Here is a 13,831-nt window from a genome sequence, read left to right as displayed (position 1 = left end):
CTCCAAGCCCCGTCCAACCTGGCCTTGAACACTGCCAGGGATGGGACATCCACAGCTTCTCTGGGCAACCTGTGCCAGGGCCTCAGCACCCTCACAGGGAAGAACTTCTGCCTAAGATCTACCCTAAATCTCCCCTGTTTCAGTTTAAACCCATTACCCCTTGTCCTATCACTACAGTCCCTAATGAAGAGTCCCTCTCCAGCATCCTTGCAGCCCCCTTCACATGCTAGAAAGCTGCTCCGAGGTCTCCATGCAGCTTCTCTAAAGGTCATCTCTGAAAGCTGGCTGCTTTCCATGCTGGTTACAGCCCATGGCATTGATGCTGCACCTTGTCCCCTCTGCAGGCACCGCTGATGGTGGAGCACAGCATGCGTGGCATCCTGACTGTGCTGGCCAGCCTCTCGCAGGACACTTCCAGAGCCTTCCTCGACTGGGAAGGGACCAGCCTGCCCTGGTAACAGGCAGACGAATGTTGCCTCTTGCCCATGCTGTAGCCTCCTACTCACCAGTTCACCCCTCTGCATGGTCACTCTGCTCACCCTCATGCCAGCGAGATGGGAAGGGTGTGGGAAACAACTTCTCCCTTCCCCACCCCACACGTGGCCCTGCAGTCCCCCTGTAACCCCCACCTCTGTAAACACCGGGAGCTGATGCCTCTTTGTTTTTAATCTGCATCCTCAGCCTCAACCTCCCCACCAACAGCCTGAGCACTGTGTGTCCGTCTGTCCTGCCTCTGACCAAAGCATCTCCCAACTGAGGGGAGAAGGCAGCTGCTCCCTGTGCGCCTTGGGGATCTCAGGCAGGGCACACACAACCCTGGGATGCCCCACAACTGGGAAGGGGGAAAAGCAGCCCCATGGATGCTCCAAAGATCTCTCTCCTCCTGGGGAGGGGGCTCTGCCCCAGCTCCGTTGCCAGACACAAGAGACAGCTGTGGGTTGGGTGGGCCATAGTGGGCACAGCGACACACCAGGATAAGGATTTGGGCACCTAGGACGGGGCTGCCCCATATAGCTGTCAGCAGACAGCAAAGCTGGTGGCTCTTGGCAGGGATTTATTGAGGATGTGGGGTGGGTGGGAGCAGCAGCACAGGGCCCAGCTGCCAGAATCCAGGCTGGCGTCTCACCAGGGAACAACATTCCCTTCCCAGTCCAGGAAGGTGCCGGTCTCCTCAGAGAGAAGGAGAGGAGAGCACTTTCAGCATCCCTTGCATTCTCTCATGCACTGTCACTGGAGACTGTGGGGCAGAGGAGGAGAGGCAGCCCATGCCTGAGACCTGGCTAAGGCTGCCCTGGAGCAGGGTAAGTTGCTGTTCAAGGACAAAGGGAAAGCCACCAGCAGGGCACTGAGCAGGGAGTCAAGAGGACGGGGGTACCAGGCACCCAGGACCAAGGCAGGGGGAGATGCCCCGGCAGCAACGGGACAGGCAGGGAGGTCATGATCAGGAGCTCAGAGCAGCAGCTCTCTCCCATGAAGAATGAGCACAGGGGCTCTGGTTGACCAGCCATGGTGAAACTCCAACTGTGTGTCCTGCAGAGCTCCCCAAGTCAGTCTGCACCCATCCAGGGTGGAAAGCAGCACAGAGGACACCATCTTCCTTGTACGTCAAGGACTGGAACTTGGTCAGCATGTTCAGAGCAGCCTGCAGCAGACAGGGCAGGGATGGCAGTGGAGGACAAGGGTGTCAGCAAGGGGTCACGTGCAGACCCCATGGCAGGGACAGAGCAGGGGAAGCAAATCTGTCCCCAGTACAGCATGGTGGTACCTTGCTGCAGCGGTATGAGACAATCTGCATTAGATCCCAACCAGCAGGAAAAGAGATGGAAACTCCGTGACTGGACATGTTGATGATGGCTGCCTTGCTGCAGCTCAGCAGTGAGCCAGGGCTGCCCCTGGGCAGCCTTCTTCAGCAAGGGCAGGAATGCCTGCAGGGAGAAAGAGACAAAAGCACACATGGAGGTGGCAAAGGGGACAGGACCAGCTCCTTCCACAGCGGTCAGCGCTGGCACCAGCACTGGAGCATCCTTCCTCCTCTTCCCACTGCCCCAGCCCACCAGGCTCCAGCTTCTGTGCTCCAGCCCACAGCTCCACAAGCTTCTCATCACATGGAGCAGGGGCAGGACCCCCTCCCACCAGTCTTTGGTGCTGCCCCGGGACAGCTCAGCTTGGGCGAGGGTCTCACCTGGCCCATCAACAAGGGCCCAATCGTGTTGGTGGTGTAAACGTGGGTCATGTCCTCCAGTGTCTCCTTATCAAGCGCATTCAATACCACCATTCCTGCATTGTTGATGAGGAGGGTGAGCCCCGAGCCCCCCAAGCGCTCTCCGACTTGGGCTGCAGCCGCTTTGATGCTGGCAGGGTCGGTGACTTCTGCAGAGCCGACACAGGGAGCTCAGACCCTCACATCCTGGCTTGGAGATGGCAGCACTGGTGTCCCCAGAGGAACGGCTGCCTCCCAGCTCTGGGTGCACAGCACCAGGGCACTCGCCAGGTCTGTGGTGCTGGGCAGAGAGGGGAACCGGGGCAGGAACCGGCTCGGGGCACCTACCGAGCGGGATGATGACCAGGTTCCGGTGCCTGGAGGCCAAACGCTGCAGCTCCTGCGGGAGAGGGGGTCGTGTGGGCATGGAAGGGCAGGAGGGGCTGCGCACAGGCTCAGCCTTCCCCAGGCACAGTTCGTGTTGCTACGGCTCCATCCCTGCTTCGCCTCGCACCCAGCTCCCTGCTCCAGCTCCTGCCGACGGATGGTGAGCGCTCCATGCCTCCTGCTCACACCACGGGCCACTGTCCCCTCAGCACATCCCATGCACGGACAGTGCCACCGTGTCCCACCCCTGCCCTGTGCCACCGGTGCTGGAGCCCTTCCTTGGCAAAGCCCCTGCCTGCTCCAGCCTGTGCCCCGTCCCCAGCAGCACCCGCTGCATCCAGCCCAGCTTCACCTGTGCCCGCTGCTCCGTGGGGGCCCGACAGGCTGCAAAGACCCACTGCGGGGGGGTTGGCATCCCCAGGAAGTGCTGGACCAGCCCCAGGCCAATGCCCTGGTTGGCCCCAGTCACCAGCACCAAGTGGATCCGAAGCCCTGAAGTGCTGCTCTGTCACTACTGCACTGCTCTCACCCTGACTCCGCAGTTGCTTTTTGCTACTGGGTTATCTCACTTTTTCCCATGAGGGCTTGCATCAGCCCTTGCTTGCCTCTAGGAAATTCTCGGCCTGTACCCCATTTTTTTTTGGCCACGGTCCATATCCATGGTCCACCTTTACCAGCAGCCAAGGAATGACACAGAAGGAGCAGAGTATCCTGCCCAGGCAGGGAGTGCCCTGGGCAGGATACCTGGAAAGCTGCCCTTTGTACCTTCCCTGCTCCACCACATGTCCTGCTTTCCTGTGCCGAGATGCCCCTTGCCATTGGCACCATCCTTCATGAGACACAAGGCTCTGTCCCTCCCCTTGCCCCATGTCAGCCAGGCAAGAGTGACAGGCTGACCCCACGCAGTGCACTTTGTTGGCCTTAACTTGTGGAACACCAAAGGCAGGGTGGGGATGGAGCAGTTGGGACATATGAGTGTCCCTTCACCCTAGTGGTGGGGTTCTGGTTGAAGAAACCAGCACCCCACTAGCACTGCTTGGAAATCAGTGGGGATGTAGACAAGGATGGAGATACAGATGTGGATGGAGCTGGGGATGCAGATGAGGATAGGTTTGGAGATGCAAATAGGAATGGGAATAGGAATGGTGATGGAGTTGGGGATGCAGATGTGAGCAGGGCTAGGTATGCAGACAGGGATGGGTGTGTGGATAAGGTTAAGGATACAGATGGGGATAGGGTTATAAACAGGGATAGTGATGGGGATGCAGACGTGAATGGTCTGATAAACACATAAATGTATTGGCTTTCGCAAATCATATGTGTTGCTATATGGATATAACTGTATGAGTTCACAAAGCTTGCTAAAGACACAAGATTAGACAATAAGTTGAAAATGGCCAGAACTCTTGAGCAAAATGGAGTCACAGCAAAAGAACTGGTAAAGGTAAAAGAAAAGTGTGTGTGTGGTGCTGGTGGGGGACACATACACTGATACGAGGAAAGCTAGTGTCTGGAAAACGTAGGGTTAAAGTACTTTTAGCTTAACTGAGGTTGAAGATAAAGAACAATGTTTGTGTTGTAAGTCTGTGGTGACGTAACAGGATTTAGTGGCCCTGCTAAACATGAATGAATGATTTCACACCATCCTTCTACTTACCAGTTAGTTTAGCGACAGAGCCTCCCAAACATCTGCTAGCTTGGGATACCCCTTGTCTGCCTGTCCTGTTTTGCCTGCAATAAATTTTGCAGGAAGGTCACACTGTTCTAAATCTTTGCCAGTGTGATAAATGTGGGGGTTGGAATGTATTGAAACTGTCAGAGACCATGGGAAGGAGGAACTACAGCAGGCAATTAAGAGTGACCCGTCCCTGACTGGTACTTGGAAGATGCTGGAACTGGCAAGGCACAAGGACGTCGGAACTGGAAAGAGGATGTCGATAGGAAAATCAGGTAGACCTTTCACCTATGTAACCGCAAGGCAAGCACAGATGTACTTGGCTAATTTCTTGGAAGCATATAAATATCGTGTAAACTTTGCAATAAATGATCCAGCTTGCACTCTACCTCTGGGTCTGTGCCTCCGAACTCACACATAAACACATAAATGTATTGGTTTTCGCAAATCATAGGTGTGGTTATGTGGATATAACTGTACCAGTTTACAATAACAGAAGCAAAGCTCGCTAAAGACACAAGATTAGACAAGAAGTTAAAAAGGGCCAGAACTGTTGAGCAAAACGGAGTCACATAGCAAAAGAATTTGTAAAGGCAAAAGAAAGGAGGGGACGGGCCAGGAAGACTTGATATAAGAAAAGCTAGTGCCTGGAGAACATAGAGTTAAAGCACTTTTTAGCTTAACTTAGGTTGCGGAAAGAGAGCAGTGTTTATGTTGTAAGTGTGTGGAATGTAGTGGCCCCCCTAAACATGAGTTAATTGTTTCACACTAGTCTTTGAAAGTATCTTTAGCTTTAAAGAGGAATGTTTGTGTTGTAAGCCTGTGATGAGACAACAGGATTTAGTGGCCCCACTAAACACGAATGAGTTATTTCACACCATCCTTCTAGCTATCAGTTAAGAGACAGAGCCTCCCAAACACCTGCTAGCTTGGGATACTCCTTGTCTGCCTATCCTGCAATCAATTTTGCAGGAAGGTCACGCTGTTTTAAATCTTTGCCAGCTATCAGAAGAATTACAGATGTGGCTGGTTTCAGCCAGTTGTGTGATTACTGGGGCGTCCAACTGTGCCAAAGCTGAAAAGTACACCGCGAGGAAGGCTGCTTACGTCATCCTCAAGACCCCTGCCCACAATCACCGGAGAGCAGTGTGCAGACGCCAAGGGGAGGAGGCTTATGACAGTAAGTTCCGGGAGTTAGTTATAATATTCCCTGCCTATACGTGGGAATTATGAATATGCATGTCACTAACACAATAGGGAAAGTATATAAACCTGTAACAAATGCTAATCGCTTGTGCCTCTGGCTACGGTCATGCGCCCAGCGCTGGGGCTTTTGCTTCATTCACCTTGCCCCTCAATAAAACTCCGTTATTTCGTTTAGAGGAGTGAGTTCGTATTTCACAAAGGGACGGAACGGCGGACACGCAGGCGGACGAGGCCCACCACACCGACCCACCTGCGCAACCGGGTGCGGATGGCACAGGGAGGGAGCCGCGCTGCGGAAGGGGAAGTGGCGCGCTCGGAGGCGCCCCGCCCCATTTCCTGTTTCCGGATCGCGGACCGGGTTCCGCTTGCCGCGCAGGGCGACGGTGGCGGCGGCGGCTGGGGCCGCCCCGGGGGGACCGTGAGGACAGAGGGGAACTCACCAACCCTGCCCCTGCCCGGCCCCTCTGCATGGTCCTCCTCCAGCAAAGCGTGTCCCCTGCCCGCGTTCGCGGCCAGGACAGTGACCGGTAAGTTCTGGACGCAGGAAAATAACTACTGGTGAGGCTGATCAGCTGTATGGGGAGCGCTGGAAAATAAGCTGTCCTGACCTGGCGGGAAACTGGCAAAAGGCTAGGAGTGGGTGCTGCAGGACGCGCATCTTCCCCGCGATTCGGAGAGCTCCCCAGGAACTCGACTGCAAAGCTGAAGTTGACAAGTATTCTTTACTGCGGCGCCGGGGGACATGGGGGATAGCTCCTCCTAGCGTGTCTCATCCTAGCATCAACCCGGCTGTGATTATATTGTCCTTAAACATACATATTCATTAGATTACATACATTACATCATACTCCTGGAGAATTCTTCCCGCATACGCAATAAAATGTGGTAGTGGGCTTTGGGACCCCTGGTGGTTATTTCTTCATCACTTTGCTTCAGGATCGTTGTCATATCAGTAACCACCAGGTGGTTCTGGCAAAGCTTATCGAAGCTAACAAAGCCTAACAGCCCTATTCTTCAATCAACCCCATTTTTCACCCAGCACAGCTCTCTTAGAATGGGTGTCCAGCTTGGGGCTGGACTGGAGCCATTTCTTGGGGTTGTGGCTGTAATTGAGGTGCAAAATCACTACTGGGATGATGGAGCTTTGCTGTGTCCTGCTCTTGACGATTTGGTGCCTCTTCCCTTGTCTCTCAGGTTTGTGTACAAGAACAAGAATATGGCTTCTCCTAAAGTTTACACCCTGCAGCCTTGGGTCAACAACCTCCTCCTGAATTATGAGCAGATGGATCTCAGTGAGAATCTCCTGGCTGGGCAGGTGCTGCGAGTGAGTATTGAGAGGGACTAAAGTGCTCCAACATCTGAAATCCTAATTCCTGGAAGGGTTCAGCGGTTCCCGGTTTGGTGTCTGTTTGGGTGACCCTTCCTCCTCAGAATCCCTCATTTTCAGTTGGAGGAGCTTTGATTTGCCCATTTTTGGCAGCTTTCTCTAACTTCTGCACCTCTGGTAGGTATGACCTGCTTTCATCCGAAATGTCTGTGGTCGCCAAGCTCATCTTTCCTCCTAGCCTCACACTCACAGGCTGCCTTGCCTTCCTCCTCCTCCTCTTTGCATCTCTTCCTTCCTTGTACCATGCCAGTTGATGGGTGGCCCTGACAGTAAGTAACATGAAGTAGAACTTCTTCCCTGTGAGGGTGGTTAGGCCCTAGCGCAGGGTGCCTGGAGAAGCTGTGGCTGTCCCATCCCTGGCAGTGTTCAAGGCCAGGTTGGATGGGGCTTGGAGCAACCTGGTCTATCAGAAGGTGTCCCTTCCTGAGGCAGGGGGTTGGAACTGGATGACTTTTAAGGTCCCTTCCAACCCAAACCAGTCTGGGATTGTATGATTCTATGATGGATTAATCTTTTTAGCTTGGTGGGAAGCTATGAAAGAACATATGCACACCATTTATAAATGAAGGTGGCACTCTTATATGATGGTATATGCCTTTTCACATTCCTTCTTTGTGCATCATGTTCCAGCGTCACCAGTCAGGTGGATGACGTATGTGATGTCTGTGACCAAGTTGTAGGCAGGTACCAGGAGAAGCCTATTGCTGGAGGGACTGGAACAGGCCAGGACTGATCCACAGCTCCCAGCCCATAGAACAGGCAGGTTTGAGATCTGGAGGAGCAGTTTAGTACTTCCCTCAGGGGTTGTTTTGACCCAGTATGGACATGGTTTAATACAGGCTCAGGGTTGCTACACCATTCAGAAGGGAACAGCTGTCGTGATACTACTGTTTACTGCTGCTCTGTCTCCCTGTGCTGGGCAGAAGAGCATGTGTCCCCAACCTGCCCAGAGCCTTTTTGCCTGGATTCTTGCTGCTGGTTTGGGTAAAAACCACTTGGCTTCATAGTGGATGGTGACCTTCCTTCCCAAGACTCTGGACTTTCAGCCAGGCTTGTGTGTCCTGGCCTTGTTCACAGGGAAGTATGTAAGTGACATTTCTTTTTCTCCCTTCCTCAATCTCTTCATAGGTCTTGTGTGACTCAACTGTGCCAGGCCAACCTGAGGCTGTCCAAGATGCTGTCCTGCAGGTCTCAGATGGGTCCTACTACATCCGTGTGGTCATTGCAGCCGAAGCTCTGCAGTCAGAGAAAAAGTGGGTTCCACCATGCCTAGGCTGTGGCTGGGACAGTGGTTCTCCACAGCTGCTAGTGGGGCTTATGCCTGGCATTGTTTCAGGTTGTGTTAAGCAAAAGCAATCATAGGGTGGGAAGTCTGCATGAAAGAGCTGCCAAGGGAGGGAAACCAGAAGACTGATGCTCGGTGCTCTGGTTTTGGCGGCTGGGATGGGCAGGGGGTGATGGCAGAAGCTGCGGTGCACATGTAGATGTGACTAGAAAGGACTAAAGAGCCTGTGGATTTTGTGAAAGGAACCAGAGCATTAACATGGGAGCTTGGGCTGCTTCTTCATCAGTTTTCCCTAGAGCCAAGGATAAGCAGGAAGGAATAAATTGCAGGAGCCAGGAGCCCTTGGTCCTTGACGCTCATGCTGGGGTGTGTTCCAGCATAGAATCCTAGAATAGTCTGGGTTAGAAGGGACCTTCAAAGCTCGTGTAGTGCAACCCCTATCTAATTGTCTCATCCATGCCCTGGTGTAGTTGGTGTAACTGCTGGGGCAGCTCTGTGTGTCTGGATGATCCACCTCCGTTCTTCATCTCTCCAAGATGTTCCTGCTCTGCTCTTTTTCTAGCACCCACACGCAAATCAGACTTCCCAGCCTCATTTGCAGAATTATTGTCTTACAGAAGTACACAGTGTGTTTCCAGGAGGAAGCCAGGCCGGTGAGTTCTCTTATGAGTGGAAGCAACTTATTCCTGGCTTCCTGCATACTTACCTGCTCCCAGGAGATGGAGGCAGGTGATGGGTGGTCTTTCTTCTCTCTCCTGAGCTGGGGCAGGAGGGAGCAGGGCTGGGACTGCAGGTGACTCATGGGCTCTGTTTTCCCCTCAGGAGGACTGTGAGTTCTACCTCCGGGTCCAGAAGTTCATCGTGCTGCCCATAGAGAAGCTGAGGTTGGAGTCATCTGACGGGTACAGTGGGGAGCTTGGCGCTGGGGGGGCTTCTTCAACCCACTGGGAGTCCTGTTGTGACCTGGTTGTGGTGGGGACTTTCTGCTCTTTGAAAGGGGAGTTATCTCCACTGCAAGCTGTGAAGGATTCAAAGGGAATTGGTAACTGGCTTCTCTCTTACTGCAGGAACAAGGAGCCTTCTGTGATGCAGAAGGTAAAGAAGCTCTGGCTGTAAGTATGGGCTCGCCACTGCTGGGGAGCATATCCAGGTACCATGACAAGAGCATGGTTCTGGCTGAGGCTTTTGCGGCCTGGCAAGGGCAGGTTTAGTTTATGGCAGCTGATGGACAACCTAGCACAGGATGTGACGGAGCCACGTAGACCATGCGGAGGGCTCTCCATCCCCAGCCTCTTCTGAGCTGGGAAGAAACACCTGTAGGAAACTTGTTCCTCCCAGCCATGGGCTGCGTGGCTGGGTAGGTGAGCTCCACACAGCTCAGTCTTCATGCTTGGAGACCCAACACTGGAGACCCACAGAGGTCTCCATTGTAGAATCATATAATCCCAGACTGGTTTGGGTTGGAAGGGACCTTAAAGGTCATCCAGTTCCAACCCCCTGCCACAGGCAGGGACACCTTCTGATAGACCAGGTTGCTCCAAGCTTCTTCCAGCCTGGCCTTGAACACTGGCAGGGGTGGGGCAGCCACAGCTTCTCTGGGCACCCTGCGCTAGGGCCTCACCATCGTCACAGGGAAGAACTTCCCTGTATCCAACCTAAATCTCCCCTGTTTAAGTGTAAACCCATCACCCCTTGTCCTGTCGCTACAGTCCCTCTCCGCCATCCTTGTAGGCTCCCTTCAGACACTGAAAGGCTGCTATGAGCTTTCCATGAAGCTTCTTTTCTCCAGGAACAAGTCTCAGTCTGTCTTCAGGAGCAAGGCTTCCTGATGGGTATTCCTGGGAAATCCTGGTCCTGAGCAAAGACTGGTGGCTAGATCCAGCACCCAGTGGGGAATCCATTACTTCCACAAGCTGCTTCTCTCAAGCCGGGGTGCTTGATCTGTTAGAGCTTCAGAGGGCTGTTTGGCCTGCATGTGCTCAGCCTTAACCTGGTTTTGTCATCTTTGTTATTGCAGAAGGAATCTTCCTGAAAGTGACAGCCCCAGCTCAGGTAAAGAGGTATGGGGGGCATGTGATGTTCTGCATGCCTGGTGGGTGTCTCCGCTTTACTTACCTTGGTCCCTGTTAGACAAGGGTAGCACAAACCTGACCAGATCTCACAAGGCAACATAGCTAACCCTAAAGCAGGTCAAGATAGTGCTGACAGCTAAAGCAGTGTGGGCCATTGCACACCTTCTGCTGCTCCAGGACCTGTGTAGAGAAAGGAGAGAGTTTCTAGAAGCAAAGGAAATGCAGAATTTTGTGTTTCACCATGTTTTAGTGCACACGGCAGTCGTGCAGCAGAGTAAAAGCTGTTGCAAGGGAGGCTTGCCTGAGTTAAGGTGTCTTCTTCACTGATGTTCATGTGTTCTTGTTCCAGAGTCATCCATCTCTCAGCTGATTGATGCCATAAGACAAAACCATCTGGAGGATTTGAAGGAAAGTGCTGAGGAATGCCTGGATTTAGGGGTGCCCAAGATGATGCCGGCAACAGGGAAGGACGAGGTTCAGGTCACACAGTGGGAGGCAGCGCGCAAGCAAGAGGTGAGTCTGGCTACTGTGACACCTGAGGCAGCACTGTGACAGCTCGTGGTGCTTGGAAGGGTGAGAGGAGGGCAGAGCTGGAGGGTTGCTGAGCAGAGAGGTGGGCTCAGCCACCAGTTATGGGTGTGCTCCTGTGTCCCAAGTAAGCTGCCCAACGAGAACCATGCAGAGTGTCTCATTTCAGCAGGGTGAGGACACCTTCGTGGTCCCGGCCAATATCCTGGTGGTCCCTCCTGAGGAGGGGGCAGTTGCTTGTGATTCTTCCCGGGCAGGTCAGTGCAGTGGCTTCCTTTGCAGGGTATGTGGGTGGGCAGTTCAGTGGGGAGATGACTCCCTTTCCTCCAGCTCTGGGATGTGACCATCAATGTCCTTCTCATTGCAGAGACAAGTGAAGCAACTCCCAGGGAGAGTGGTGATGGCAGGATGGGGCTGACTGAGCTGAGTATCATATCCCAGCCCAGCTGTGAGTAGTGAGACCTCCCCATCCTATCCAGTCTCTTTGTAGTTTCCTCTGCAGTTCCCTCAGCCCATTTTCTCCTTGGATTGAGCAGAGGAGGTACTGGCCTGGCCAGGTCTTTGGCAGACCAGGATTCACAGCCCTGCATTGAGCAGGCAGGGAATGGTCCCATTCCTGCAGCCTCCTGAGCTGAGCAGCTTTGGTTTGTTGTGCTGTGAACATGAGTGATTTTGTCCCTTTGATGCCATCACAGAGGACAAGTCTGCCCAAGTGCAGGAGCTTGATTCGTCACCAGGACAGGCTTGTGTCACCAAGCTTTGCTGCAGAAGGACCTGCAGGAGCTTGTGCACAGTTCTTTGTAGCCACCACAAGGCTGGGAGTGGGCCAAGATCAAACTTTTTTGCTGAAGTCAACCCCCAGCTTCATCATTGCAGCTGTCGCGTCAACGGCCTTGTCGGAGAGCCCGGAGGGATCTATGGACACCCCCTGGGACAGGCTCCCCCCAGTATGTTTGACCATGAGCTGTTCAGATGGTGAGTCCCCATGCCACCCAGCCTACCCTGCTGGCCCGAGACAGCACCTCTCCTCTCGCTGCGTGACTCATCCTGGATGTAGCTCATCCTGGTTGCTGCCTTGCTTTCTCTGGCTAAAATGTAGTGCTGTAGTGTTCCCATTGGCCTGTGCCTGCATCCTTGAGCTCCAGTGTTCTCCTGCCCAAACTGACCATGCATTTACTCTTTACCAGAGAAGACACTTTCACAAGGCCCTCCATTGAAGACCAAGCAAGATGTGGCTGCTGACAGCAACACCTCGGACTCATTGGAGCTGTGTAGTCAGGAATCCTCTCAGGGCAGGTTACCAGGAGTGCCAGTGCAGACCTCCTCTCCCCTGCTCGGCAACTATGGCAATGCCAGTCTGGTGGAGACCAGCACCACACAGGCACCATCAGCCATGGAGGCAGCTTTTGATGCCCCCAGTCCTTCCCAAGGACCACAGGCTTTGGGGAGCTCTAAGGCAACACCAGTGCCTCCTTCTCCAGTTGCTCCCATCTTGCCCAGCAGCTGGTTGCAAGCCCTGCCCGAAGGGATGCCTCACCAGGAGCAGGCAGACTCCAGTGTCACCACTTTCCCTCCAGATACATTGGAGCATGGTCTGGATTGTGTCAGGTTCCTGGGAGGAGGTGCTGTGGGTGCCAGGAAGAAGCTGCTGGAAGGAGATGGCCAAATACAGCCAGCCCACCATGAGCAGCAGCATCCCCGAGGTGCCCGGAGGTGCAAGAGGAGAGAGATGGGCAGTAGGCTGAAGCCTGTGAGCACACAGGGTGCTAAGAAGAGCAGAAAAGAGGAGACAGGGATGCAGCATGGAAAGGAGCTCGAGGAGGAGGAGGAGGAAGCAGCTGTAGTGAGTGGCCCCAGCTCCCAGGCAGAGCAGCGCAAAGCTCTGCAGCCGGTAAAGATGAGGTGGGGTTCCCTGGGGAGGAGGGAGCCTTGGGAGGTTCTCTGGGTCCCCCCTATTGCTGGGGTCCATCCCCAAAGGCCTTTCCTCACCTGGCTGTTGGGGATGAGGAGTTGAAGGCAGGTATTGCCAATACATGGTGGCCACAGCCCTATGGAAGGAGGATGTGAGGCACTGGGTGAGGATGGGATTGAGCCCAAGCTGGGTGGAATCCAACAATTGCTGGAGGATCTTCTAGCTATCTGGGTAAAATAAGATTGGAAGAGCAGGAAAAGATTAAGGGAGAGGCTCCAGGGTTTTCCTGGGATCTGGGGCTGTGCTCTGGGCTCTGTGACCAACCTCGCCCTCCCCTTCATTCCTGCAGTACAAGAAGAAGCCACTCCAGTACAAATATGAGGCACCGAGCCCTGAGCTCTGCAAGCAGATAAGATCTATCAGGTCAGTGACACACCTTGTGTGGCCATCCCTTGTCCCCACCACGGTTGGTCCCATGGTATGCAGGCAATGCCACTTGCATCCCTGTGGCAGGTCCCCACATTCTGCCTTACCCTTTGTTGCTGGGCTGCCCTGGTGTGTGGTGGCATGTCCCCAGCCAGGTCCCTTCTCAACCTGGCTCCCCTGCTGTGGTTTCACAGGATCTCAAAGGTGATGCTGAAGTGGGCTTGCTGGGTCCTGATGGAGGATGTGGATTCCTGAGCCCAGCCTGTCCTTCCTTTCTTCACTGGTTCAAGTTAAGGCTGCTAACTTGAAGAGCAATTGGAGGAAGGATGGAGGAACAGGACCCCTGTCCCCAAGGGGCCCACTGAGTGGGGTTGGCCTGACTGTAGAGGCTCTGGCTGTAGAGGCTCTGGGGACATGACCTGTCAAAGGCCAGCACCCTCAGTGCTGAAGAATGGGGGAAAGCACCCATTCAGGGGTGCTGGCTCCCTTCTCCCACTTCACCTTCTCCATCCTTTCAGAACTCCCTGGCACAGTGGATGGGGACAAGTGGTGACACAGTGCCACCGCAGCAGAGCTGTGTTTGTCAGCCCCCCAATCTGATCTCCGCTCCGAAGGCAGCAAGGGAGTTTGGATGTTTTATTGGTTGGCTTCCATAGGGTCCTGCACTGTTCATTACAAAAAATACCCCACAGGGTTATGCTGTAGAAATGAAAAATAAAAATTGTATATTTTTTAAATACACAGCTCTTGTAT

At 53.8% G+C, this 13,831-nt stretch overlaps 2 protein-coding genes across 5 annotated transcripts; one reads left to right on the top strand and one right to left on the bottom strand.

Moving 5' to 3' along the window:
* Positions 1-155: 155 nt before the first annotated feature.
* Positions 156-3,143, bottom strand: LOC134164963 (uncharacterized). Its single transcript, XM_062621237.1, is given in 7 exon segments — positions 156-451; positions 1,523-1,642; positions 1,766-1,891; positions 1,893-1,925; positions 2,183-2,370; positions 2,549-2,600; positions 2,940-3,143. Coding segments are annotated over 7 exon segments (732 nt in total). The 5' UTR covers positions 3,003-3,143; the 3' UTR covers positions 156-301.
* Positions 3,144-5,924: 2,781 nt separating this feature from the next.
* On the top strand, positions 5,925-13,815 carry ACD (ACD shelterin complex subunit and telomerase recruitment factor). 4 transcript variants are annotated; one of them, XM_062621207.1, is made up of 14 exons: positions 5,925-5,995; positions 6,663-6,792; positions 7,984-8,108; positions 8,703-8,793; positions 8,963-9,024; positions 9,208-9,252; positions 10,158-10,192; positions 10,562-10,725; positions 10,910-10,997; positions 11,108-11,188; positions 11,545-11,715; positions 11,928-12,631; positions 13,002-13,075; positions 13,273-13,815. In XM_062621207.1, the coding sequence occupies exons 1-14, from the start codon at positions 5,937-5,939 to the stop codon at positions 13,331-13,333; spliced, it is 1,890 nt and encodes a 629-aa protein (XP_062477191.1). In that variant the 5' UTR covers positions 5,925-5,936; the 3' UTR covers positions 13,334-13,815. The 4 variants fall into 4 exon arrangements, with proteins under 4 accessions (XP_062477191.1, XP_062477189.1, XP_062477192.1 ...); XM_062621205.1 differs by having other exon boundaries at positions 8,963-9,042; positions 10,913-10,997; XM_062621208.1 differs by having other exon boundaries at positions 8,963-9,042; positions 11,617-11,715.
* The last annotated feature ends 16 nt before the right edge of the window (positions 13,816-13,831 follow it).

The sequence above is a fragment of the Pezoporus occidentalis genome, unplaced genomic scaffold, assembly GCF_034315485.1.
Source record: "Pezoporus occidentalis ecotype Australia unplaced genomic scaffold, CSIRO_AGI_Poc_V1 ctg229, whole genome shotgun sequence".
Classification (NCBI taxonomy): Eukaryota; Metazoa; Chordata; class Aves; order Psittaciformes; family Psittacidae; genus Pezoporus; species Pezoporus occidentalis.
Note: the sequence above shows the minus strand (reverse complement) of the source record. Positions and strands in the feature narration are given on the sequence as shown.

Excerpts from the sequence above, each read along its gene's own strand:
- ACD (XM_062621204.1), top strand. The coding sequence starts at position 5,937 with ATGGTCCTCCTCCAGCAAAGCGTGTCCCCTGCCCGCGTTCGCGGCCAG. Across the intron at positions 11,716-11,927 it reads GACCATGAGCTGTTCAGATG|AGAAGACACTTTCACAAGGC; the intron begins GTGAGTCCCCAT and ends ACTCTTTACCAG. Across the intron at positions 12,632-13,001 it reads AGCGCAAAGCTCTGCAGCCG|TACAAGAAGAAGCCACTCCA; the intron begins GTAAAGATGAGG and ends TCATTCCTGCAG.